General features: G+C 39.3%; 2 protein-coding genes across 6 annotated transcripts in view; one reads left to right on the forward strand and one right to left on the reverse strand.

The window, feature by feature from the left end:
• TMEM68 (transmembrane protein 68) overlaps positions 1–1,909 on the reverse strand; it is a 41,610-nt gene extending 39,701 nt beyond the window's left edge. For 3 of the 4 annotated variants that reach the window (XM_066266138.1, XM_066266135.1, XM_066266137.1), the window contains exon 1: positions 1,751–1,909. The gene's annotated coding sequence lies outside the window, so the exon portion shown is untranslated. The remainder of the gene's footprint in view (positions 1–1,750) is intronic. The other variant, XM_066266136.1, reaches the window with a different exon arrangement.
• A 66-nt stretch (positions 1,910–1,975) lies between these two features.
• Positions 1,976–26,795, forward strand: part of TGS1 (trimethylguanosine synthase 1) — a 46,412-nt gene continuing 21,592 nt past the window's right edge. The window contains exons 1-8 of one of the 2 annotated variants that reach the window (XM_066266139.1): positions 1,976–2,252; positions 10,874–10,938; positions 14,576–14,748; positions 15,107–15,929; positions 18,462–18,579; positions 20,039–20,125; positions 22,932–23,106; positions 25,956–26,259. In XM_066266139.1, the coding sequence (XP_066122236.1) occupies positions 2,149–2,252; positions 10,874–10,938; positions 14,576–14,748; positions 15,107–15,929; positions 18,462–18,579; positions 20,039–20,125; positions 22,932–23,106; positions 25,956–26,259 (1,849 nt within the window). In that variant the 5' untranslated portion in view covers positions 1,976–2,148. The remainder of the gene's footprint in view (positions 2,253–10,873; positions 10,939–14,575; positions 14,749–15,106; positions 15,930–18,461; positions 18,580–20,038; positions 20,126–22,931; positions 23,107–25,955; positions 26,260–26,795) is intronic. The other variant, XM_066266140.1, reaches the window with a different exon arrangement.

Below are 26,795 nucleotides of genomic sequence, written 5' to 3' on the forward strand. Positions count from 1 at the left end.
ATTAATTTTCCCTTTCCTGGTTGGCATATTTAACAATGGTTTAATAGGGGTTCAGTATTCAGTGTTACTGAAAAAGAATTCTACTTCAAACAATCAAGCTGAAGTGTAGCTAATATTTCAGTTAAGATTTCTGGCAAACCCAATAATTTTATCATTAAAATAATACCTTTTAGATTTCAAGCTCAAACTGTCTGTTCTGATAGGAACTTTTTTTTTAAGTGAGAGTAGGGGAAATAGTGAGACAGACTCCTACGTGAGCCCCAACCAGGATCTACCCAGCAACCCTACCTGTGGCCAACACTCAAATCAACCAAGCTATCTTCAGAGCCTGAGGCAGACATTGTAACTAATAAGGGTTGCAAAGAAGGGAAGAGAGAGAAGGAGGAGACATAGGGGAAGAGAAGCAGATGATCAATTCTCATGTGTGCCCTAACCAGGTATCAACCCGACATCCACAGGCCAGGGTCCATGCTCTGTCCACCAAGACAACCCACTGGGCTTATGAATTAACTTTCAAGGTTGTTTTTTGGTTTTTTTTAATCCTAGAATAGTCTTCCACTTCTAGCTAAAATCTTCCATTCTGTTTGATAATTACTGTTCTACCCTTATTTTTTTTAACTATCTTCATCCCAAAAATATTGCACATTTAAGGTGGTGTAGCTGTATCTGTAACTTACTTCCCTGAGTCACTAAAATAAGCATATCTCTGACATCAAAGTAAGGCAGCAGTAAGGATGGGGGTATAAACATTTCATTTGAATATTAATCTTCTCTTTCTACTCACTAGTAAGTGCAACCATAATATTAGCGATCTTCCAACTGTCTAGATTTTACTTCGGTTTTCATGTATTCTAAAGAAATTTCAATGCCCTCAGCATTAATAGCAGAGACCAAGTCCTAAAGGCTCCAACAACCTTCAAGTCCGGACATGGTTCTTTGAAGAAGCTTCCTGGGCAGTCTCAACCAATACCCCACACCAAACACTGACTGCTTTTTACGAGTCAGCAATGGTGTTCCAGTTTTTGATGTCCTGATCATGCGCACATGCACTTTTCTTAATAATCAGCATGTTTTACAGGCTATAATCCCTGGCAATCAGACAGTGCCCCACGCTGTACAAAGTATATACTCATTCAAACTATTAATAGCACCTATGAGAGGTCTGATTTAGTCCTTTCAAGCAGCTCTATGAAGCAAGTACTATTAAGCATCCCTATTTTACAGATGATCACAATGAGGCTCAAAAGGTTAAGTTGCTTGCCCGGGTTCCAGAGGTAGTACAGGGGCATAAAACCAGGATTCCAAGCCTGACTTGTCCGAAGGCGAGCACTCTTAACCACTACCCAGGCGGCCTCTCAGGTGCACTCTAGTAATCACCACAAAACTGTCTTATGCTTTTATTACACAGTAGAGTCAATTCAGATCCCAGAATCAGGGAAGTCCCTGGGCAAACCCAGAGGCCTCTAACGAGGTAGGAGACAGCTCGCCTCACCACTAAGAACCGAAACACGCCCAATTGATTTTTTTGAGCGCTAGGAGAGATGCGGGGCGAGATGAATGGGTTCCTTGTGACCACTCCTGGCCACTCCGATGCCGAAGCCGAAACCGCCAGAGCTCCCCAGCCAGGAACTCGAGGCGCTCCGGGGAGACTAGACGTGCGGCCTTGGCGCTCGCAGCCCCGAGAGACTGACGCGCCCCCGGGCGCCAGGCAGGGCGGGGCACCGGGAGACCAAGGTGGGGACCGACGCACCTCGTGCGGAAGAGGGGAGAGGCGGCTCGCCCTCACCCTCTAACAGTGGCGGCAGCTCTTCGGTGGCTCAGCAGCCGAGCGATGCGGAGAACTTTGAGCGGCTGATTTCCCGGGACCAACCCTGTGAAGAAAGAGCCAAAAAGGGGCGACAGCCCGAGCCGCGTTGAGTGTGACACTGCCCGCCGCTCCGCCCCTTCCTGTGGCTTCCCGGAGCCACTTCCGGTGGCGGCTTCCTAGCTTGTTTCGCTCTCGCCAGTGCGGTCCTTGTTCAGTGTTCGGGGCCGGCTGCTAATTCCTCACCCTATGGGCGAGCCGGCGAGGCCTCCTGTAGGTCTCCGGTAGTCCGCAGAGGCCGTCCCGCTCCGTGATCGCAGGGCTGCCCCCTCTGAGGTGGTAAAATGTGCTGCGAAAAGTGGAACCACGTGGCCGAAATGTTTTTCTTCATTGAAGACCTAGAGGAGGAGTATAAGATCCTTTGCCTCTGCTCCAGGGCATTTGTGGAGTAAGTAAAAACTTGCTCTTCCTTTCTAGCAAATCATTTCCCCGAAATGTAGGTAGTGCAGACTAATTGTAATGGATCCCTGGAACCACAGCCAGGGTATTTGACCCTTGAGCAAGGTGATGTTTAAGCAGAAGAGGGAGCCCTGGCCGGATAGCTCAGTTGGTTATGCCCAAACGTTACGGGTTTGATCCCTGGCCAGTGCATCAGGGCACATTCAGAAACAGATCCATGTTTCTCTCTTTCTCCTCCACTTCCTTTCTCTGTAAAATCAATAAAAAAGTTTTTAACAAAGGGAAAAAGGGGGAAAAATGTCCTCAGACTTTAAGAAGTGGTTGCCTTCTGCCTTAAAGTGAAGGAGTAAATCTTTGTAGCCTGGTATGAAAAAATGTGGTAGATGATATATGTCATTTGATATATACAAATAGAGGAGGGCATTTAAAAATTGTGGGAAAATGAAATCTCATTGTGACATCGCTAGGTGAAGGTTTAAAGATGAGTAACTTCTTTTGGTTAATGTCTTGTTTAAAACTTTAAGAATTATTAAAGCATAAATGCACATAAATAAAACCTGTGAGGTAAAAGATTTTAACTATACCGCTCACAAAAATTAGGGGATATTTCAAAATGAATATGAAGCGATAAAATATCCCTTAATTTTTGTGAGCAGTGTATAATTACACCCTTTTTTGAGCTGCCTTTATGTTTGGAAAATACTTGTTTTGGGTAAAAATTGCCATCTCTGTAAGAGGGCTAGCAGGCGGGGCAGGAGGGCTAAAGAATTGTATTCTAGGTATGGTTTTTGTTATATTAGATATATGAGTTTATCTCTAAAACAGATATATTTATCATATACATCTCATAACTTGTGGAAGTGAGTTTTATGTGAGAGGCTTTTAATATAGTTAATGTAGTCAGGCTGCAGTTTGAAGGAATTCTTATTACTCGTGTTTTGTGGAGTAATCTGAAAATTAATATGAAAAAAATGGAAAACTGTTAAACTTATGTGAAAACTGTTCTCATTTTTGCATTCATGTATGCATATATATTCATTCAATGAATGCTTTTTGTTATCCTTTGTATTAGTAACTGTGGTACAAGACACAGCCCATCCTTACACATTTTAGGTTTACGTACTGGCAAAGGAGATCAATATTAATACAAATGTTACATAATTATTTGGTTAATTAACATTATAAGTGCTATGGGAGCAAAGTACAGGATGCTATGACCAGCCAGAAACCTAATCTTCCTCCACAGATTACAGATTCTTTTTCAGGAAGTAGCATTTGAAAAAAGGACATAAACTGAGGTGTGTTTGAGTGGGAGGAAACATCCCTGCAAGCAGAACTGGAGGGAGCAAAAGAAAGCTTGTGCAGTTGAAACAAAATAACTGGCAAAGCAGGAGAGAATATAAGAGGTGGTGAGGTAGGCAGGGTAAAAACGTGGAGGACTTTGTGGAAGACAGGATCAGAATTGCATTATTTTTGGTTTGTGTGTGTGTGTTTATTCACCTAAATAGCCAGGGAACTTTCACCTATTATATGTAGGTTTTCATTTTTTTCACATTCTAAACAGAAGCTAAATATATTTGGAAAGCTTAGTTTTACATTTTTGAAGATTACGCTAGCTGCAGTGTGGGGGATGGTTTGGAAGAAAACCACTTAACCATTTTTTTAGGCAGGTGATTCGGATGGCTTGCATAAGGATTGTTGACAGTGGAAATGAAGAAAGGAAGAAATATAGGAAAGAAACTGTTGAGTTTAAGGGATTAGATTGGATGTGATAGAATGAAGGAAAAATAAATGATGGGAAAGAGGAGAATAGGTCAAGGGTAACTCCCTGGTTTCTGGCTTGTATTGATGCCCTTCACTGACATAGGGATCACTGGAGAGTCATAGATTTTTATTTTGGGACAGCAATGAGAAGATAATCAATTCTGTAGTTTTGATTTTGGAGTACCTATGAGATACTCAAGGGTAGATGTTATAGGTTGTTAGATGTGTTGGTTTGAAGCTCTGTAGATGTCTGGGCTGATCTTAAAAACTTGAGCCATTCTAGTGTAGATAGTAATTGAAGCCATTGATTTAGAGCTTGGGAAGTGGGTAGAGAGTGGGATCCATCCTTGTAGAATTCCAGCATTTTTTTAAAGATTATAAGCGAAGAGAGGTATTAATGGAGAAAGAGATAGAAGACAAGTTCAAGAATGATGTCACCAAACTTTTGAAGGAAAGAGTACATTGAAAAGCTGTTACAACATCAGGCAAAAGGAGGACTAAAATCTATCCACTAGAATTGAAAAAAAAAATTTTTTTTAATCTACCAAATGATGATTTACTTAGTTCCCAGGCACTAATTGGTTTTACACTTCACACACTCCCCCCCCCCCCCCCCCCCGTTTAAGCATTCTAGCAACCCCCTGAGGTATGCATTATCCTTACTTTATTGAGTAGAAAACTGAGTTTCAGGAATGTCCTAAAAAAAGAAATTACACAGCCACTTAAGTGGCAGCCCTGCAGGCCTTGTCGTTACTCCACTGTCCCACTAATTAGTCTAGATTAGAACACATGATTTTGTTGAATCTTTCTGATTAAGATATTTATGTGGTCTAAAGTCACTAGGACATTGGTGACTTATTAAAATACTTTAGCATTATGTATTTTAGTGGAGTTAGATAGAGAACTATTCTGAAAACTGAAAAGCCTGTTATCTCTGATTATACCTACGTGACAGTGTCCATAGGTGACCTCTCGTTTTTTATATATAGAACAACAAAATTATTTGATAGGTTTTGTTTTCTTTTTCACAATCAGGTCCTGAGCCAGAATTTTTTTTTCTAAATTTATATATTGATTTTAGTGAGAGAGGATGGGATAGAGGGGGAGACAGAGACAGGAACATCGATCTGTTACTTTATGTGTCCTGGCTGGGGATAAAACCGGTAACTTCTGTGCTTTAGGACGATGCTCTAACCAACTGAGCTATCTGGCCTGGTCCTGAGCCAGAATTTAAAAGAGTACTCAGAAGGCAGAATATCTACCTGATTTTATATCTCAGCTCCACCAATCATTAGCCATGTGGCCTTAAGGAAGTCACATCACGTTTATATGATCCTATTTCATTATTTTCAGAAAGGACTTATTTTTCCCTTTACTACTTGAAACCAATCTACAGTTGCTCTGCAGTAGAGAAATTGCTATTTGTACATCAGAAATTTCCAAGAATCATTTATGCAGCATGTATTTCGGCCAGGCAAATGTCAGGTACTGTGATAAAAAGATGACATAGGTGTGGTAATGATGATTGTTGTTTTCAAAGGTATGATGATATTTAGGACTCTTAAGGGAGCAGTATCTTAGTGGGATCATTACAATGCAAACCTCATCTCCAGCCTCACAAGTCAATTCAGCAGTTAAGGTTCATTTAGTCCTTACATGTGCCAGGTTCAGATATTAATCCAGAATCATTATGCTCTGTGTTATATGATTAAACTAAAAGAAACTGCTTTATAAAGAACACTTAGCAAGTATAACTGAAACTTTGTTGAGTATCAGGCCTCAGATACACATCTTTCCCAAGGTTGAGTTCTCTTGGAGATTATTGGAAGTTGCTCAAGTGGGAAACAGTTTTCATAAAAATTTAAAAGCTAGCATTCTCTGCCTTGCCTCAGATTATAAGTAGCTTAAGGATATACTAGTAAAAACCTTGAACACCTTTTTCACCTCTCAGCCATGGAGAAGTGTCTTTCTGCTCCTTTCTCTGGACCTGGCCTGACCTGATAGGCTGGCCCATTCCCCAGAAAACATGCAGGCTAGGACTATGGGCAGGGCCAATGAGCTCACCAAAAAAGAATACCTGGGTAGGCTGACCAGGTGGTGGCACAGAGAATAGAGTGTCAAACTGAGGCGCTGAGGTCCCAGTTCCAAACCCTGAGGTTGCCATCTTGAGCATAGGCTTACCAGCTTGAGCACGGGGTCACCACCTGAGTCCAAAGGTCACTGGCTTGAGCAAGGGGTCGCTGGCTCAGCGGAGCTCCCTGGTCAAGTCATATATGAGAAAGCAATCAATGAACAACTAAGGTATTTCAATGAAGAACTAATGATCAATGCTTCTCATCTCTCTCTGTTTCTGTCTGTCTGTCCCCATCTATCCCTCCCTCTCTCTCTCTCTCAGTAAAAAAACAAAACAAAACAAAAACAGCTAAAGTAGGTACCACAAGAATAAATTGATGCTTCTCATCTCTCTCCCTGTCTATGTCCTGTACTCTCAAAAAAAAAATATGAAAATAACTTAATGAAAAGAATGTACTTTGTTTGTTTTAAGTTAGAGGAGGGGAACTGGTGAGACAGACTCCTGCATGCACCCCAACCGGGATCCACCGGCAATCCCCATCTGGGGCCAATGCTTGAATCAACCGAGCTATCCTCAGCACTTAAGGCCATTGCTCAGACCAATTGAGCCACTCTGGCTGTAAGAGGGGAAGAAGGAGAGAAGTGGAGCGGAGGGTGAGAGAAGCAGATGGTTGCTTCTCATGTGTGCCCTGACAGGGTACCCGGGATGTCCCCACATGGGGTTGAAGCTCTATCCACTGAGCAACCTGCCAAGGCCTGTTTTCATCTACTTAAAACCTAGAGGCGCCTGACCAAGCGGTGGAGCAGTGGATAGAACGACGGACTAGAATATGGAGGACCCAGGTTCGAGACCCCAAGGTCGCCAGCTTGAGGACAGGCTCATCTGGTTTGAACAAGGCTCACCAGCTTGAGCCCAAGGTCGCTGGCTTAAGCAAGGGGTCACTCGGTCTACTGTAGCGCCCCCCCTAAGGCACATATGAGAAATCAATCAATGAACAACTAAGGAGTCACAAAGAAGAATTGATGTTTCTCATCTCTCTCCCTTCCTGTCTGTCTGTCCCTATCTGTCCCTCTCTCTGACACTGTCTCTGCCACAAAAAAAAAAACAAAAAACAAAAAACAAACAAACAAAACAAAACCCTAGAGGCTCTACTTTACTTTTAGAAACTACATTTTAAATTCAAAATAAATAAAGGGAAAAAATGGCTTTTTCACTTAGAACTGTTATAAATTATAATCACTAGAACCCAAAAAAAAAACCCTTGGAGATATGATCTTGAAATTGTTTGCCCATAGTCACTGAGAAGTCATTGGAAGTGAGAGACTTGCTAGAAGTTCAGAGGCTTGTAAATATAGCCTTGACTTTTCATGTAGGGAAAAGATCTGTTTCAAATCTAGAAATGACAGCCTGACCTGTGGTGGCGCAGTGGGATAAAAAGCATCGACCTGGAATACTGAGATCGCCGGTTCGAAACCCTGGGCTTGCCTGGTCAAGGCACATACGGGAGTTGATGCTTCCTGCTCCTCCCCCTTCTCTCTCTCTCTCTGTTCTCTCTTTCTAAAAAATCAATAAAAAAAAAAAAAACGTTAAAAAAAATCTAGAAATGACAGATGTGATTGTCGGTGAAATTCTAACATATATTAATAAACTAAAAGATCAGTACCATGTAGCAGAAAACAGAAAAATAATCATTAATGTGGATACCAAGTAACTTTTCAGTAATTAAAAGTTGATTCTCATACTAAATAAGATTATTTGTATACCTCCCCTCAAAAACAGGAAATGGAACTAATTCTTATTTTCTGTGAACACTATATTAACATACTGTCTTATGAACTTTATTATTGTTGTAATCATTCTGTTTCATCTACACATTCAATTTTCTATATATTATATGAAAAAGAATTTTCTATATATGAAAAAGAGATAATTAGTGTTATGAGACTCTTAAAATAATCATTACAATGGCTCTATAGAAACATGAAAAAAACACCTCTTGTTGATAACATATCAGAATACAAAATAAGTATACTATATTTATAACTATATAAAAATTGTATATGCTTATGTACAGAGCCTAGAATAGAAAATACTGTAATGATGTAGTGTTAGAAAATTGCTTGTGCTACAAATAGCAGGTATTATTTATTTTTTAAATCATTAATTTTGAAATAATTTCAAACTTACCAAAATAGTTCAAAGAACTCCTGTATTCCCTTCCCCCAGGTTCACCAGTTATTTACACATAACTACATTTATTCCATCTCTCCCTCTCCATAACACATCTACACACACACACATGCACACACACACACCAGTATTAGTGTCTTTTTCTGAACCATTGAGAACAAACTGCAGGCATGTTTCGCCATCACTACTTGTGCATTTCCCCTAAACAAGTATATTCTCCTATATAACTACTGTTGTGGATTGAAATGCAAACTTCCCAACTTTCCTAACAGTGTTTCTCTTTCTCTTGTGATCCAGCATTCTACATAGGTAGCTGTTGTATTTACTTATATTTTATCAATCTCCTCCAATCTGGAAAAATTCCTCACTTTTTAAAAATGTTCAGACCTTCCCTTCTGTAGGATGATCTTACTTCACCTGGGTCTGTCTGATATTTCAATGAGAACAGAGCTGGGCCAATCTCTTCTTGGCAGGAATGCCCCCAGAATGATTCTGTGTTGGGCTCTGCTTCACTTCAGGAGGCACTTTCTGTGGACCCATCCCACTACCAGTGATGTCAACCTCCATTTCCTTATCATGTTTCTGTCTCCCAGGCTTCTCCACTATAAAGTCGCAATGATGGTTCTCTTTACATGAATTAGTATTCTGTAGGGAGATATTCCAGTGTTACACTAATGCCCTGTTCCTATTCCACTATCTCTGAGAGTTGACAAAGAGTGATTCTTTGTTTCCATGCCTTTTACCATTTATTATGAAGCACTTTTCCTTCTCTCCTCATGTATTTGTTTACTCCTTTATTTATATTATCATGGACTCTGTATTGTTAATAGATTAATAGGTTTTATTCTGCTGCTGATACTGTTGTCTCAGATTTGACTGGTGGTGGCCCCTTGAGATGGTTCTTGTATCCTTTTGATTGTCCCTGGCATTTTCTGAGCTCCTCCTAACCTTCAGGCATAATAAAATGACTTAGGCATATCTTTTATAGTCTGTGCTCCAACTTGGAATTGCTTTTCTCCAGGCTACCCTGGTTCCTTTTAGTGGAGAATAGTATTTACAAAGCAAGACCTGGTTGCCTGTTGTGCTCATTGTTCCTGGGTTTTCAACCGTTCCATGCCCTCCTCGCAGAGTTAGGCAATATATATAGTAAGTCCTTACTTAACACCGATAGGTTCAGCATAAGGGAAAAGATGTATAATGGAACTGATTTTCTCTTAGGCTAATTGATATAAACAAGATTTAAATTTCTATAATATTCGATCAACATTATAATAAAATTACTTCAAATGTTATTGGAGGACCTGATGTACACATATGTACATAGATGTGTGTAGGAGAATCTTGGCTATAATTATCCTCAGCACATCTACTTGCTCCCTCGATGTAACCAGTTTTGTGACTATGTTGGCCCTCTCCTCCACTGGACACGTTGGTGCCCCATATCCTTGGGTGCTGGCAAGCACATCATTGATGCCCTCTTTGTGGCTGCCACTTCACTCACCCTGCCAGAGTCCTGTGTTCTGGGGGACCAGTGGGCATGCTAACAGAGCACATTTGTACTTCATTCCCTCACTTCACTGTCCTACTCTGAGTCACTGCCTGTTTTATGTTTATAAAATATCAAAATAAACAGGAGGCTATGAAATATGTAGGTACACTAGAATTTTATTTTGTTGAATTTATTATAGCTTCATTAGAAAGTAGTATTAGCCATTACTCACATATGGTTTTAGTAGATGGCAGTTATCATGGAGTTTATTACAGCAAAATTTACTGCTAGAATGATAATAATAACAAAATACCCCCATCCCTTTTTGAAGTATTCTGTTAGGTTTATTTTGGCCTTAGTAGATAAAGAAAAATTTAGAAGTAACTGGGTAAAGGACAATTTAATTAACTATTCTCTGTTTTTAAAAGTCACTGAGACTGACTTGTTTTATCTTGATTTATGTTTCAGTTTGAAAATATTTAAATAACAATTTCATTTTATGTTATTCTCCAAAACAGCCTTTGCTCAGATCATGAATATCTTGTCTACTAGGCAATGAACAATTTGGCCTCTTTACAGATGGACTAGGGTTTGCATGTGGGTTTTATATCTATGTTAGGTAAATCTTTCCATTTTATGCTTCCCCTTTATAGCCCAATTTAAAAAGCATTTCTTTTTCTTCTCTTCTTTTTTTTTCCCCCCTTTGGAGAGAGACAGGAAGAGAGCGAGAGGAGAAGCATCATTCATAGTTGCTTCACTTTAGTCCATCATTCATTGCTTCTCTAGAGAGCATTTCATTGTATGTGTATCATAAGAAGGGTTGGATTCTTCCCCCAACATCCAGATACCTCTTAATTTTAATAATTAGTTATAAATGCTTACTACATGTTTTGCAGAAATTGTCAATCCTTACAACAACCCCATGAGATATGTATCATTACTTCTGTGTTACAGATGAGGAAAATATATTATCAGATTGCTTTATCTGTTCCTTAATCTTTTCATTAATTAATCCATGATGTCTTGAACTTATTTTTTCTCTAAATTTATAATTTAATTTTTTTCAATATTGACTGTTTGATTTGCTTCACAGAGATCGAAAATTGTACAATTTGGGATTAAAAGGCTACTATGTTAAAGGCAATGACAACCATGCAGGTAATACAGAATAAAACCATATAACTTTTTTGCTAAAATTAACCATAACATTGTATTAATTATAATTTGTTATAATACTGTATTAACTTATTAGCATAAAATATTATGGGGAAAAATTCTATAATTATAGACAATCTTTATTTTTTATCATAACATGGTTCTAGGGTTTGCATGTGGGTTTTATATCTATGTTAGGTAAATCTTTCCATTTTATGCTTCCCCTTTACAGCCCAATTTAAAAAGCATTTCTTGCCCTGGCCGGTTGGCTCAGCGGTAGGGCGTCGGCCTAGTGTGCAGAGGACCTGGGTTCGATTCCCGGCCAGGGCACACAGGAGAAGCGCCCATTTGCTTCTCCACCCCTCCGCCGCGCCTTCCTCTCTGTCTCTCTCTTCCCCTCCCGCAGCCAAGGCTCCATTGGAGCAAAAATGGCCCGGGCGCTGGGGATGGCTCCTTGGCCTCTGCCCCAGGCGCTAGAGTGGCTCTGATCGCAACATGGGATGCCCAGGATGGGCAGAGCATCGCTCCCTGGTGGGCAGAGTGTCGCCCCCTGGTGGGCGTGCCAGGTGCATCCCGGTCGGGCGCATGCGGGAGTCTGTTTGTCTCTCCCTGTTTCCAGCTTCAGAAAAATGCAAAAAAAATAAAAATTAAAAAAATAAATAAATAAATAAATAGCATTTCTTTTTCTCTTTTTTTTTTCCTTTGGAGAGAGACAGGAAGAGAGCAAGAGGAGAAGCATCATTCATAGTTGCTTCACTTTAGTCCGTCATTCATTGCTTCTCTAGAGAGTATTTCATTGTATGTGTATCATAAGAAGGGTTGGATTCTTCCCCCAACATCCAGATACCTCTTAATTTTAATAATTAGTTATAATTATAAATGCTTACTACAGGGTATATACTAAATGTCAAAGCAGATCTTTCCTTTTTCTATAACAAGCTCCCATGTGGACTTGAGGTAGCCTCTTGTGCCCCATGTTGCATTCCTTCCTTAGTGTCAGCATTAGAGAAAGGCCACCTGAAATGTGAAACTTTGAAAAATAGAGAATAGTTTGTTCAGCAAAATTTTATTATGTTAGAAGGTAAACTAAGGTACAATAAAAAAAATTATTTTTTTTTAAGAATTTGGACAAAATAAACATTGATTCAAATTGGACAGCATCAAAGCCAAGGGCGGTTCGGAACGCTCTGCTGACAAAAACAAGGAAAGGTGTTTTTATAGAGAAGATGCTGAAGCAAAACAAGGAAATTATTTGATTGGCCATATATTATGCAGTTGCTTTAGTAGGGATAGCTTAGTTGGCTCTTTGTGATTGGTGGTTCTTACATTTCATTTTCTTGGATTTGAGTGCATTGACTCTGACTTAGTTTTTAATTTGTCTGGGTGAGCTACCAAGGCATTAGAGCCATCTCAGTTTAATGGCCTCCTTGTTTAAATACATTAACAATTGTATTAATATGATTAAGAATAAATTCCAAATGAAAATCCATAGTCTTTTGCCTGAAGTAAAGGAGCCACAATCTGTGTTAACTTTACCAAATAACAAATAGGATTTGAGCCTGGCCTAGTTATTTGAAAATCATTTTGATCTCTCCCACATTTCTCTTTCTAGACCCCATTTTTCCTTTCCATACATATCTTTTATGTTTCTTTAGACAGAGAAAGCTGCAGTTTTATAGTCTCTATAAACTGCTGGTTATAGTCTCAAACTAGTACAAGTAGTGTATAATATTACCCTTGAAAATCCTTTCATTTTCACAGTAGTTGAAAAAAATCATTGTTTCTTTAGGTACGCACTGATGAAATGTTTGGTTTCTTTTTGAATGTTATGTAGTACAAATAAGATTTCTCTTAGACACTAGGACTCCCACTAAATATAAAATATGCATACCATGAGAGGAATGTAAAATTTAATTGATTCATTTTTCCTATTTTGCTCTCTCCTGAGCTTTCATAAGTTTGTTGAATGGAATCCCCTTCATTATTTAGATAGATATCTTTTTTTCCTTTTTTCTTTGAGTAGAACATGCAAAACATAAGATTTCTGTTTTTCAGTCTCCATTTTTTTTTCTATGTATGATTCATTATTCTGTTGGTAAGATCATTTAGCTGGAATGCAGCTGGGCAATAATTGAGTATGCTAATATATAAAGTGATTTTTTTTTTCTCACATTTAATAGTTAATCATGTATTTGAATAGCATTTGTCCAATTTAGTATATGATCTACTTAGATAACCATATTAGGAAAAAGTAAAACTTGTTTTGTTACAATAAAACAGGTTTTCTGTAAGAACTTGAATTCAGGCACTTGAAAGGATCTTCCTATTCAGTGGATTTCAGACTTTTTTTTTAAGGGAGAGACAGAGAGAGGGACAGATCTGGACAAACAGAAAGGGAAATAGATAAGAAGCATCAGTTCTTTGTTGCGGTACCTTAGTTGTTCATTGATTGCTTTCTCATATGTGCCTTGATGGGGGTGGGGTTGGAGGTGGGGGCTACAGCCGAACTAGTGACCCCTTGCTCAAGCCAGCAACCCCGCGCTCAAGCCAGTGACCTCAGGGTGTTGGGTTTTTTTTTTGTTTTTTTTTTTTGTTGTTGTTGTTTTTCTGAAGCTGGAAACGGGGAGAGACAGTCAGACAGACTCCTGCATGCGCCCGACCGGGATCCACCTGGCACACCCACCAGGGGCGATGCTCTGCCCACCAGGGGACGATGCTCTGCCCCTCGGGGCGTCGCTCTGCCGCGACCAGAGCCACTCTAGCGCCTGGGGCAGAGGCCAAGGAGCCATCCCCAGCGCCCGGGCCATCTTTTGCTCTAATGGAGCCTTGGCTGCGGGAGGGAAAGAGAGAGACAGAGAGGAAGGAGGGGGTAGGGGTGCAGAAGCAAATGGGCGCTTCTCCTATGTGCCTTGGCCGGGAATCAAACCCAGGTCCCCCGCACGCCAGGCTGACGCTCTACCGCTGAGCCAACCGGCCAGAGCCGACCTCAGGGTTTTGAACCTGGGTCCTCTGTGTCCCAGGCTGAAGCTTTATCCACTATGCCACCACCTGGTCGGGAAGATTTCAGACCCTTAATAGCAGAATACCTTTATTAAATCAACTCTCCTGTGGAGTTTTAGGGTGTGCATCCAGTTGTGATTGAAGTACCCATGAGGGACCTGAAGACATACCTCTCATTTCTCTTTCTAACAGCTTCTAAAATAATTCCATAAACCATCACTTTAAGCCCACTGATCTACTTCAGTATTACTGATAAGGAATTTGAAAATGTGAATATTTTCTTTATGGTCACTCTACTGGGTTCCTTCTTAATACCCTCCGCCCTTTGTACATTGCCCAGCACAGAGGAGATTCTCGGGAACTGTAAGTTGAATTGGCAGCTGGGTAGTGGCAGGCAGACTCACATTAGAAGTTGTCTCTTGATTCTTAGTTGGCCATTTTTTTTACTAGTCCATATTACCATCAATTTCCTATTTTTTCCCTTTTTTTATTTTTCCCTTTAAAAATTTTAACATTTATACACCTTTACTTTGAGCAAGTCATGTAATAACTGTGGGTCTTGGGTTTTTCTTCATTAAAATGATGATAAAGACTGCTTCTAGATTTTTTCTAATACTAAGCTAACAAATATTATCTGTAGGAGACCAAGATACAGAAGAGGAGGAAGGTGGTAATTCCCATGGCACTAAGGAATCATGTGATAGCAAAGGCATAGGCCTAGAGGAGAGTGAACTTGATTCTGAGTCTGAACTTATGAGAAGTATGGGACTGCCACTTCAATTTGGTGGGATGTCCACACATAAGAATTTTGAGGTAAGAATTAATTTACTTTTATTATTTGTATTTATTAATTTTTTAAATAATCTTATGGGATTTTTTTTTACCCCAAATCTAATGCATTTATGAATTAGAGCAATCTACCTCTTTAATGTACACATTTCTAAATTAACCAAAACTGTAAGTTGTGGTGTGTCCCACATGTGACTTTTTCTTCTTTTGGAAACTTAGGTAATAAGAGTCACTTGATGGTATAACTAAAAGCCACAGGTGGTGGAAGTAGAGGGGGCATTGAGGGCATTTTGTTTAATTTAATGCCAAAATAGATTTGTGCTCTACTTTCTCTAATAGTTAATGAAGTGGAATTTATAGTCAAGTTGTTTCTCTTATGCAGGTGTCTATGAATACTAGAAATAAAGTTAAAATAAAAAAGAAAAAGAAAAAACATCAAAAGAAGTACTTAGATGAGATTATGAGAGAATCTTGGAGAGAGGACTCTGAAGAAGATGATGACATTTTGGCTTCAGATGATCCATCTTCACTTGAACAGAATGAGAACACCAGAACATGTAAACTTCAGTCCAAAAAAGACCTTGAAACAGAAAACCTTTCTGTTGAAAATACATTGTCTCCAAAGCTAGAAATTACAGAGAACTGGGAAAAGTACTGGAATGAATATGGTGGAGGACTATTATGGCAAAGCTGGCAAGAAAAACATTCAGATCAAAAACTATGTTCTGAACCTTGGAACATTCCTGATACCAAGGAAGAATGGGAACAACATTATAGTCAACTTTACTGGTATTATTTGGAACAATTTCAGTATTGGGAAGCTCAGGGTTGGAGTTTTGTTGCTTCACAAAGCTGTGATACATATATGTGTGGGTCTAAAACAGAAGTTGACAACAAGAAAGATGAAAATTGCATGAAAGCAGATTTACTTTCTTTTCCATCTTCATCAACTAGTAGCAAAAGCTCTAGTTCAGGTGATAAAGATCATAATGAAATACTTGATGGAATTAGTAATATACGTCTGAATTCAGGAAAAGTAGAAGAGAGCCAGTTAGATTTGTCTGTAATTTCTGATGGACATCAGTGGCTAGGTGAAGTTAACGGCAGAAGAGAATGCCCTGCTTCTGGCCAGAGTGAACCATGTAATGGAGGCACCAAGGAAAGCAACTTGTCTGGGAACAAAAGCGCAAACCAACCAGCTCAGGGTAAGATTGACCAACATTTAATCCTGCTAAGTAATGGCTAAATATATTGAAACTATGTATTTATCAAAATATGTAATACTAATCCTTTATGGTCGAGTTAAGTAATGCAAAACTACATTTTATAGTATAATGAAATTGTTTGATCCATCTTTGTTTTATATCACAAGTTTATTACCCTCTTACATAATGAAAGAATATTTGTACACAGTTCTCAAAATTATCATTCTTTCCTTTTGTACTTGGTGGCCAGTGAATTAAAATGTCCCTTGCTAATTAAATTAGAAATCTATTTTGGAGTGAGCTTGGAATGTCCAAGTTGCTCTAGAACCAGTGAGTTTATAGGAGGCGTGGTAGAGAGTAGTTGAGGGTACATGTTTGATATAGGCAAATTGAATGGGAATCACCTGGAGTTCAGATGAGACAAGTGAATTCTTACTACAAGGGAACCTAAACGGCATGATTATTACCTAAAACGGGAAGGTTTAATTTCAGGATTACCATAAAATATCCAGGATTAGGAACTTGGTTGACTCCTGCCTAAGTGATTAATAGACATATGGTATCATGCAGACTGGTGCCACTGCCAGAACTAAAGGAAACCAGTAAGAGGTGTGCTAGAAAAAGGTAGACGAGGGTGGATAAGCATGTTCTTGCCAGGGAGAAGAATACTACCCACTGGTGGCATCAGGAAAATGAGAGAGGAGGACATTTTTTTGACTTGGATTTTTCCTGAAGCCCACCAAGATACATGGTGATGGAAAAGTCTGGTTCATAGGGACTTTATTCTCATCCTTATTCTTGTATGACTACCTTTTGCTCGTCTCAGGTTGCTTATTTTCACCTGGGAGACTTTCCTTTAGAGAGTTACTAATTTTGACAATGAAACTTGAAATAATGTATTATATATTGGTCAGTGTGTTGACCTCTATCTTACTGCTTTGTGTTACTCCCTTTGATGATCCTCCCTTATCTTTTTACTTTTTTTCCTTTGTCAAACCTACATCTCATGGTTTCTGCCTTCTCTTGCCTGTTTCTTAATCTATATGTATAAATGGACCATTTCTATTGCCTTCCCCTATGTATATAACTGCCCATTTCTGTAATTGACTTCAGTGTGACTGCAATCAGGATCAGTTTTTAAGAATTCTGGATTCTGATTTGTTTTAAATACTCCCTTGAGATCAAAATATAAGTTATATACTGCATTTTCCTATAAGTGTGTTTTCTACTATTTGTGGTTGGATGTTCTGAAAGAGTCTGTTCTCACATTCAAAGCTTCCCATTGTCTACATTGCAGACACCTCTCCACTTCTAGTCTCACACAGCCAGTTTGTTCCAGTCTGAAGAAATAGTGAACAAGAACAGACATGTATCTCATGGGAGCCACAAGTTAAAAATACTCTTTTTAAATGGGGTTTATCTTTGTTACTGCCATTATTATTTTAAGAGCTATGTTAGAGACAATTAAATGTATTTGCTTCATAATAAAGAGAACTTTTTTATAGAGAGAGAGAGGAAGTGAGAAAGAGAGGAGAGAGATGAGAAGCATCAACTCGTAGTTGTTCCACTTTAGCTGGTCATTGATTGCCTTGACTGGGAAACTCATGCCAAGCCAGTAACCTTGACTTCAAGCTAGCTACCGTTGAGCTCAAGCCAGCAATCTTGGCATTATGTCGATGATCCCACGCTCAAGCCAGTGACCCCCATGCTCAAGATGGCAATCTCAGGGTTCCAAACCGGGGACTTCAGTATTCTGGATCAGTTCTCTATCCACTGCGCCACCACCAGTCAGACAAGAGAGCTTTTTAATCAATGTGATTACGCCATCTTTAGATTAAAATTTCATCGAAATGTGATAGCTAACCGCTATGACAAAGGTAACTTTGTGGATTAATTTTACTGAGTTGGACAGCTATTAGGAAAAAGTATTTTAGTTCACTTTTCAAGTAGCTAAATCATGGAAACTTTTTTTTCTTTCGTGACAGAGACAGACAGAGGGACAGATAGGAACAGGCAGGCAGGAAGGGAGAGAGTTGAGAAACGTTAATTCTTCGTTGCAACTCCTTAGTTGTTCATTGATTGCTTTCTCATATGTACGTTGATGGGGAGGCTACAGCAGAGCGAGTGACCTCTTGCTCAAGCCAGCAACCTTTGGGCTCAGGCCATTGAAAATGCAGTCATGTCTGATCCCATGTTCAAGCCAGAGAGCTGTGCTCAAACCGGATGAGCTCATGCTCAAGCCGGCGACCTCAGAGTTTCAAACCTGGGTCCTCTGCATCCTAGTTCGATTCTCTATCCAGTGCTCCACTGCCTGGTCAGGCTAAATCATGGAAACTTTTAAACATTAATAGATAGTTCCAATTATTTTACGCTCAGACTCTGCACGTAGATACACAGAATAGGTAAATGTGGTCTGTCACTTTGTCTTTTGCACACACACAAAGGCACTGAAATACTTTGTTTGCCTTTGCAAATGGCAGGAAGTGTTGTCAAACCCAGGAGGAGAATCCACAGTAATAGCTGCCTCTTTAGATTTGCAGGAGTCGTCAGAAGCAAATACAATAAAAGGAAGACCACATGCTAACAGTATTGATGGAGATGAGAATGAAGAGGATCCACCCGAACAGAAGCCAAGCAAACTCAAGAGGAGGCAAGTTGCATGTTACCCTCTGTCCAGACTGTGTGAGCATGAGCACTGTCCATGAGTGAGTGCTTGTTACATTACAACATTGCTAATCCTGTGAGGAGACAAAACCCTGGCTTTGGAGCATAGTCAAATCCCAACTCTGCCTCTTCCGTTCTGCCACAGTTTCTTATCTATAAAGTGGAACTGATACCTTTTATGTGAGATCATTGGGAAGACTGGAACTAGCATGTAATTTATCTGACAGTAGCTGTCAATGAATAGTAGCTATTGACTGGTAATATATAAGAAGATACAGTCTCTTCTCAAGGAGGTTGTGGTTTGTTTTTTTCAATAATCTGGGAATAATGACAGGATTTCATTGCTCAAGTTCACCTCAGATACATCAAATCTAACACTCTCATTGTATTGATTGTATTGATGGGAACACTACGTCAAAACAAGGATAAAAAGCGTCCCAGAGTTATATAGCAGCAATAGCAACTCTCAGTCTAGAGCCCAGTCCAACTCTTTTGGAGACAGTACTCTTTCAAGTGTACTATTGATACATATAACTGACAAGTGGAGAGTAATGTAAGCTACTGTATGGTCATATGGTAAGTCTGTAAAATACAAGAAAAGAATGGACATTATAGAACTTGGATGTTAGTTAGACACCTTTTGTTGCTATAACAGTTTATGAAGTACTCCATGTAAGACTTGAATATTCCACACAGCTTCTAGAAAAACAGTAAGCCTGCTTTGGAGGTTCAGGAACTTAATACCTAAAAGCATGTCTGCTGTGTTCCTTCTACATGGTGGACATTGCATGTTACCTCCTCCATTAATTCTTGCTAGTTCCTGAAGGCAGACTGTATGTATACTTATATTGCTGGAATTTAGTAGATCCTTCATAAATATTCAGTGAGCATAATTTATTTGTAAGAGTAATCTCTCACCATTTACGTGTTACTGTTGCTGAGGTAGTAAGGAGCATTAGAATTATCAGCAATAGATGGATGCTCCTGGGTTATTTAATATCACTTGTATCACAGCTTTATTCTCAATATTTTTTTCTTTTGTAATTTTTTTTGCTTGGGTTCATATTTCTCAAATGTTTCCTTGTTTGCTTTTCAGAAAAAGCCCTAGAGATACCATTCTAGTAAATTAGTTTAAGGCTGCAGCTTTTAACTGGTGTTTTTTCAAAGGAAAATGGAGAGATTCTTATTTGTATCATGTTCAGGAATAGATAATTACTTACAGATTTTAAGATATTGAGTGTCTTTCAAACAATGCTTGTTACTTTATCTCATTTGGAAAGTCTTGATCCAAAGTACTATTTTTCCTACCTTCCTGGGATTTGTGAATTGTGGTTGATTGTTGTGATGGGAAAGTTTGTATAGCTTGACTTTATGTACTTTTGATATTTGCCTGAGCAGGTGGGCTCTGGAGATAACGGCTTACCACCTTTTGTTTATTTGTTCAGCCATGAACTGGACATCGATGAAACTCCAGACTCACACCTAGATGACAGTGGTTCCCTTCTAGGATTCAAGCATGGCTCAGGACAAAAGTAATTATCCATAAATGCTATTGTCCTTAAATCTTAACAACTTCAGCTGTCTTAACGCTCTCTTGATATTCAGTTAGCTAATAATGTGTATATATTTTAGGGCATTTGAGATGTTGTGGTTAAAACACTAGCCTCTCTTCTTAGTATGAATTATAGGGATATCACCATACATTTCATGTGTTAAACTCAGTTGTACTTCATAGCAATCCAATGATATTATTCCAGTTTATAAGTAAAGCAACTTTAGCTTATAGGTTTTGACTTAGTCACGATCACATGATCACATCAATTCATGGAGAGAATGGAGTCAAGACCAGTTATTGAGCTTCTTTCTTTTTTCTTCTTTTCCAAGTGAGAAGAAGGGAGATAGAGAGAGTCCCACATGTGCCCCGACTGGGATCCAGCCAGCAACCCCCGTCTGGGGACAATGCTCTGCCCATCTGGGGCCATGCTTGCAACTGAGTTATTTTTAACACCTGAGGTGGAGGCTCCCTGGAACCATCCTCAGTGCCTGGGGCCAATGCACTTGAACCAGTCCAGAAGAGAGAGGAGAGGGGGAAGGGTGGAGAAGCAGATGGTCCTCCTCCTGTGTGCCCCAACTGGGAACAAACCCAAGACTTCCACATGCCAGGCCAATGCTCTATCACTGAGCCAACTGACCAGGGCTCAGCTCTTGAGAGTCTAAGCATGTTTCTCTCTCCACTTAGAGTCTCACGTAAGTCTGTATACATCTAAAGTATATAGTGAACATGCCATGAAAAGTTCAAATCTGTGGTAACCATTTTTCTCTTTTACTATGAAAGTAGTAAAAATCTTTTCTTCAGATCATCCCCCAGAGATAAGCAATATTTGCATATATCCTAATTTGTCATGTGTGTTTTTATGACTGTGTATATATATACACACACCCATTGCTCCCTTTTCATAAAACACAAAAATAGAATCATATGTACATAGCTGCAGTTTGCTTTTTCCCCTTCAACATGTGCCATCCACAGCCTGCCTTACCAGTCCCTTTGCCTAATCCTTTCAGTGGGGCCCTGTGTTTAATTGATTCTCCTGTATGTATTGCTCGGTTGTTTCCTAAGATCTCAGCTTATGCCTCTGAGGTATCCCGAGGTTGCTGCATGTACTAATAGTTCATTCCTTCTTATTGCTGAATAGTATGCCATTGTATGGATGGATGTACCATAGTTTCTTCAACCATTATCTATTGAAGGACATTTGGATTGCGTGTAATATTGTAATATTTTGCTCTTACAAATGGAAGTTGCTGTGATCATCTGTGTAAAAGAAGTATTGGTGTTCTCTGGGATAAAATGTCCAAGCATTAAATATAAGGAAACTAAAGAGTTTATTGCAATGACATGAAGGCTGAACTGAGTGGTTAAGGCACACTAACGACTACCATTTATGTCAGCTTGCACTAGTGATTTAAACCAAGACTTTGGTCTTTGATGTTTCTAAGGACTGAGGTATAGTTTATTAGATGTGAAATTTTAATGGATATCCACACATTATGAAGTCAGCAAGAAAATACATAGGTTGACATAAATTGAATCCAAACTAGTTCAGAAATGATTATAAAACTGTGACTATTTTTTAGAAGACTATCGGTTATCTCTCCCATATGGTATTTCAAGGTAATTTTAGTTCATATAATAATTTAAGGCTAAAGATCATAAAGGTTAGTAATATAAAGTTTTCCTAGTATTGCCATGTTTAAGTTTTTGGCAAAATTTATTTTTAGCCACATGTAGTTTTACTAAGAAATTACTTGTGTAGCTCTTGCTAGTATACACTCATAGAGATTTAGTCTGTTGTCTGGGATTTAATTATTTTCCCTCTGTTTAGAGCACCAAATTCTACCTAAAAGGGAAGGATAGGATACACTTTTTTCAAAGAAGTTGTTAAGGCCCTGGCTGGTTGGGTCAGTGGATAGAGCATCAGCCCGGCATGGAGACATCCTAAGTTCAATCCCCCCCAAACCCCCAGTCAGGGCACGCTTGAGAAGCCACTGTCTGCTTCTCTCCCCCTTCCTCTCCCCCTTCTCTCGCAGCCAGTGGCTCAATTGGTTCAAGCATCAATCCCAGGGGGAAAAAAGCTGTTAATACCTGACATTTCAAGAAGGTAATACCTGACATTTAAAACTAAACTATATAGGAATTTATAAGTGCTAAATTGTATATTACACTCTTAACTGTCTAATAGTCTGTAGGAGAGGTCGTTAATGTGAATTGATATAGTCAAAGAAGGCTTCATAGCAGATATATAACTTTTAGGACTAGAAAAATGTGGATAGTTAGATCAAGACATTCATTAATTATTTTAATAATAGGGGTTTGCTTCTTTGGAGAGTTCAGATTGATTTAGGTTAGGAATTTAGTGAGCACTTTTAAGGTAGTAATTAGAACGTATCAAGATATGTGTTAAAAGAGCTCTCATCATATCACCATGAGAAAAAATTACATTTCTCCAACTACAGTGGGGTTATATTTTCCTGCTATTTCTTCACTACCTTATTATACTATGCAATTTCTGCTTTCATATATATATATATATATATATATATGTTTATATTTCCAACTTTGATGTTTCACAGTTACTTGAGAATTAACATACAAGCTAGAGTTTAAACTGCATTTTGAATTTTATTTTATAATAAAGAAAAATGCAGTGGAAATAGTGGCTGCTAATAGAAAAATAATGAAAATTGTTAATTTTATTTTCATTTTATATAAGTAAACATAAGAACTTAAGTCATAGAACTTAAGATTTGAGTCAACCTCTTTTGATTTGGTCACAGATACGGTGGAATTTCAAATTTCAGTCATAGGCGGGTCAGGTATCTACAGAAGAATGTGAAGTATAAGTCAAAGTTCTTAGACATGAGAAGACAAATAAATATGAAAAACAAACACATTTTCTTTACTGAAGACACAGAAAAGACATGTTTCAAGAAAAGCAAAGCTTTGAGTAAGGTAGGTATAAATTTTGTGTTTTTGTTTTTTTATTTTGTTTTCATATTTTATTTTTTTTAGGTGAGAGGAGGGGAGACAGTGAGGCAGACTCCAACATGTGCTCTGACCAGGATCTACCCAGCAAACCCACCAGGGGCCAATGCTCAAGTATCAAGCTATATTTAGAACCTGAGGCCTATGCACTCCAGCAGAGCTATCCTCAGCGTCTTGGGCCACGCTCAGATGAATCAAGCCACTGGCTATGGGAAAGGGAAAGAGAGGGGAGGGAGAAGCAGATAGTTGCTTCTCCTGTGTGCCCTGACCAGGAATTGAAACCAGGATGTCCATATGCTGAGCTGACACTGTCCACTGAGCCACTGGCCAGGACCTACATTTTGTTTTCTAGTCACAGATAGAATTTTATTTTACAGACTTGGCTCCTTAAAGTTCTTGTTCTCAAATAAGAATCCTATTTCTGCCCTGGCCGGTTGGCTCAGCGGTAGAGCATCGGCCTGGCGTGTGGGGGACCCAGGTTCAATTCCCGGCCAGGGCACATAGGAGAAGCGCCCATTTGCTTCTCCACCCCCAACCCCTCCTTTCTCTCTGTCTCTCTCTTCCCCTCCCGCAGCCAAGGCTCCATTGGAGCAAAGATGGCCCGGGCGCTGGGGATGGCTCCTTGGCCTCTGCCCCAGGCGCTAGAGTGGCTCTGGTCGCGGCAGAGCAACGCCCTGGAGGGGCAGAGCATCGCCCCCTGGTGGGCAGAGCGTAGCCCCTGGTGGGCGTGCCGGGTGAATCCCGGTCGGGCGCATGCGGGAGTCTGTCTGTCTCTCCTTGTTTCCAGCTTCAGAAAAATACAAAAAAAAAAGAAAAAAAGAATCCTATTTCTACCAGATGTAAGGTACCTAAGGTCCTTTTCCTAAGGTTATAAATTGTGTGAACTAAATCTGAAAAAGATTTTATTTTGGGGTAATATAAAAAGGGGATGTTTTGAAAGCTACAAAGTTGTAGAGTCTGGGAAGATAAATAGATAAAATCATTTTACATGTGTAGTAACAGACAGTGGATATTGTTCATCTGTTTTAGGCTAAGTAGAATCCTAGTAGTCCATGTCTGACACAGCTTTTATTGTAATCTATAATTTTGAGGTCACCTAAAGATGATTAATTATACCTTAACACTAACAAATTCATCCTAATGACATGAGACTGAGGCTAATTTGGTGATCCACATTTGTGAACTAGAATATTCATATCCTTGCTCTTGGACTTTGCTGTACTTGTCGTCCAACTACCTGGAAAACAAAAGTAATTAAAATTGCTTTTGCTTGATTTTGATGTGTGATTCTTATCCATTATAGAAAAAACACTTCTAGTGAGCAGAACCTTTGTTGTCAGCCACATCTCCAGCAGCTCTTTTAAGTCAACAGAGCAAAATCTCAGACCCCATAATGACTTTGTTTTTCTCCTACATTACCTTTCTTAATCTCAGTATTCTTCTAAAACATACTGCAAATTTAGAGTTGGTTTTATTTTTATTATATTTCAGACTGTTTGGTTGCTGGTGATATTTTAATATTTTAGTGGCCCTAGTTATATCTGGAACAGATTTCCAGTTCAGCTCAATCAATCCTATAGGACTTTTTATGATGTGTTAGATGTGATTGTCCCAGTACATTTCTCGGTTGAGGAAGAGCAGAAGTATAACTGCTACGTGTCACTGAGGGGGGGGGGAAACGTGGCTGTTGTGTCTTTAGTTATCTAATTGATGTGTAGGCACCCCTCAGAGGAAGATTCTGAGTTACTGGCCATGCCTATTTCTGCCTACCACTCGTTCTAATTTCCTAACCCCCCCCCCTTTTTTTTAAGCGAGAGATACAGAAAGAGGGACAAGAAGGGAGATAGATGAGAAGCATCAGTTTTTCATTGCGGCATCTTAGTTCACGAATTGCTTCTCAATTGTGCCTGTCTAGGGGGCTCCAGCTGAGCTAGTGACCACTTGCTCAAGTCAGTGATCTTGGGCTTCCAGCCAGCGGCCTTTGGGTGCAAACCAGCAATCATGGGGTCATGTCTCTGATCCCACGCTCAAGCTGGTGAGCCCGCACTCAAGCTGCAACCATGGGGTTTTGAATCTGGCCGATGCTCTCCACTGCACAACTGCCTGGACAGACTAATTTCTTAACTCTAAAAGAGGTCCTAAAGATCTGTTATGAAGAGTATTTTTGTTACAGAAGATAGCAAATAAGTATATATAATCATCTGACCTTGAGCCTTGTTAACATTTCATAGAAGCCTAGTTTTTAGAAATCATTTTACTGAATCTACTGCTTATTAGAATGCAGCTTGCATTCTTTCCAAGATAGCACTGCTTTTACTCTTCTAGACATAGTGGCCCAAAATCTTTTGAGAGTTCATCTTTGGTACAGAGTACCATTTAACTTAGATAATAGCTTGGGCCTTGCAGAAAACTATATATAATTTGAAAAACTAAGATTAATGACTCAATAGGTAGGCATATTTGTAATGGTAATATCATATAGTACAGTTATAGTAGTTAGAAACCTTTATGGAAAGCTGCTGTAAGAATTCAGCTTTATCCTCTTAGTGTTAATTGATAACAGGAAGGTCTATTCTCATGTGTCATCTTATATTTTCTTCCTTTTAAAGAAATCTTTAATAAGGTCATGGTATGTCCTGACAAGAAAGTACAATTAACTTGCAATTACTTATTCACATTAGCTTGTATGATACAGTGTACTTATCAGAGCTAATAATTGTGAAACAGCTTGTCATTCAGGTCACAAATGGTAAAGCAGGTGGGAATATTCTGTGTAATTGGAATTGGTTCATACTTGTAACATCTTACAATTTCAGGTGGAAAAATTTCTAAAGTGGGTTAATGAACCAATGGATGAGGAAGCATCACAGGAGCCAGTTCCTCACAACAATGGGCAAGACACTTGCACAAGCAGTGATTCGGAAGAACAAGAAATGTCTGCTGCCAAAGGGGATAAACCCCTGGAGACACGCAGTTCAGAACCTGGAGAGTGTCGTGCTATTTCTTCAGCTGGTGAACTTGAAACAGAAAAGAAAACAGACAGCACTGTGGCAGCTATTACAGATAAGGAGGATTGTGTTGCTCAAGATATACCAGACTCCGTTCAGGTGGAAACTGAAGGTAAAGACTAAAAATGCTCCAACTTGCTAGTGGATTTAGATAAAGACATTTTTTTAAAATGTTTTTCCTAGTTTTCACTTATGACTCATCTATACCTAAGGATTCACTGCCATTTATTTGTAAGTTCAGAGAAAGCATATTAAGTCAGTGTGCTAATAATAGGTATGGTTTGGCACCCAGCATGCACTTCCCTCTTGGCTGAACAAGCAAAAGAAAATCAAAGGTAAAGCCTATGGCAAAACTATCTGAGTACCTCTGTCTATGGTGCTAATGTTGGTTTCTGCCACTCCACTGTGCCCTGTGGGCTAAACATGGGCAGACTGTTTTATCCCTATTGAAACTTAGTATTGCTCTGGTTTTAGTTTTGATCATTCTTATTTGTTTTTGTAGTGGTTATGGGTAGTGGTAGATTTCTTTTTGGATGGTACATTGGCATAACAAAAGTATCTATAGTAGTTACCTATAATGAGTGGAGAAAATAGTAGCATTCTCACTTTGTGTTCTTTTATACTATTTGAATTAATTTTAAGCAAATA

The sequence above is a fragment of the Saccopteryx bilineata genome, chromosome 3, assembly GCF_036850765.1.
Source record: "Saccopteryx bilineata isolate mSacBil1 chromosome 3, mSacBil1_pri_phased_curated, whole genome shotgun sequence".
In the NCBI taxonomy this organism is placed as follows: domain Eukaryota; kingdom Metazoa; phylum Chordata; class Mammalia; order Chiroptera; family Emballonuridae; genus Saccopteryx; species Saccopteryx bilineata.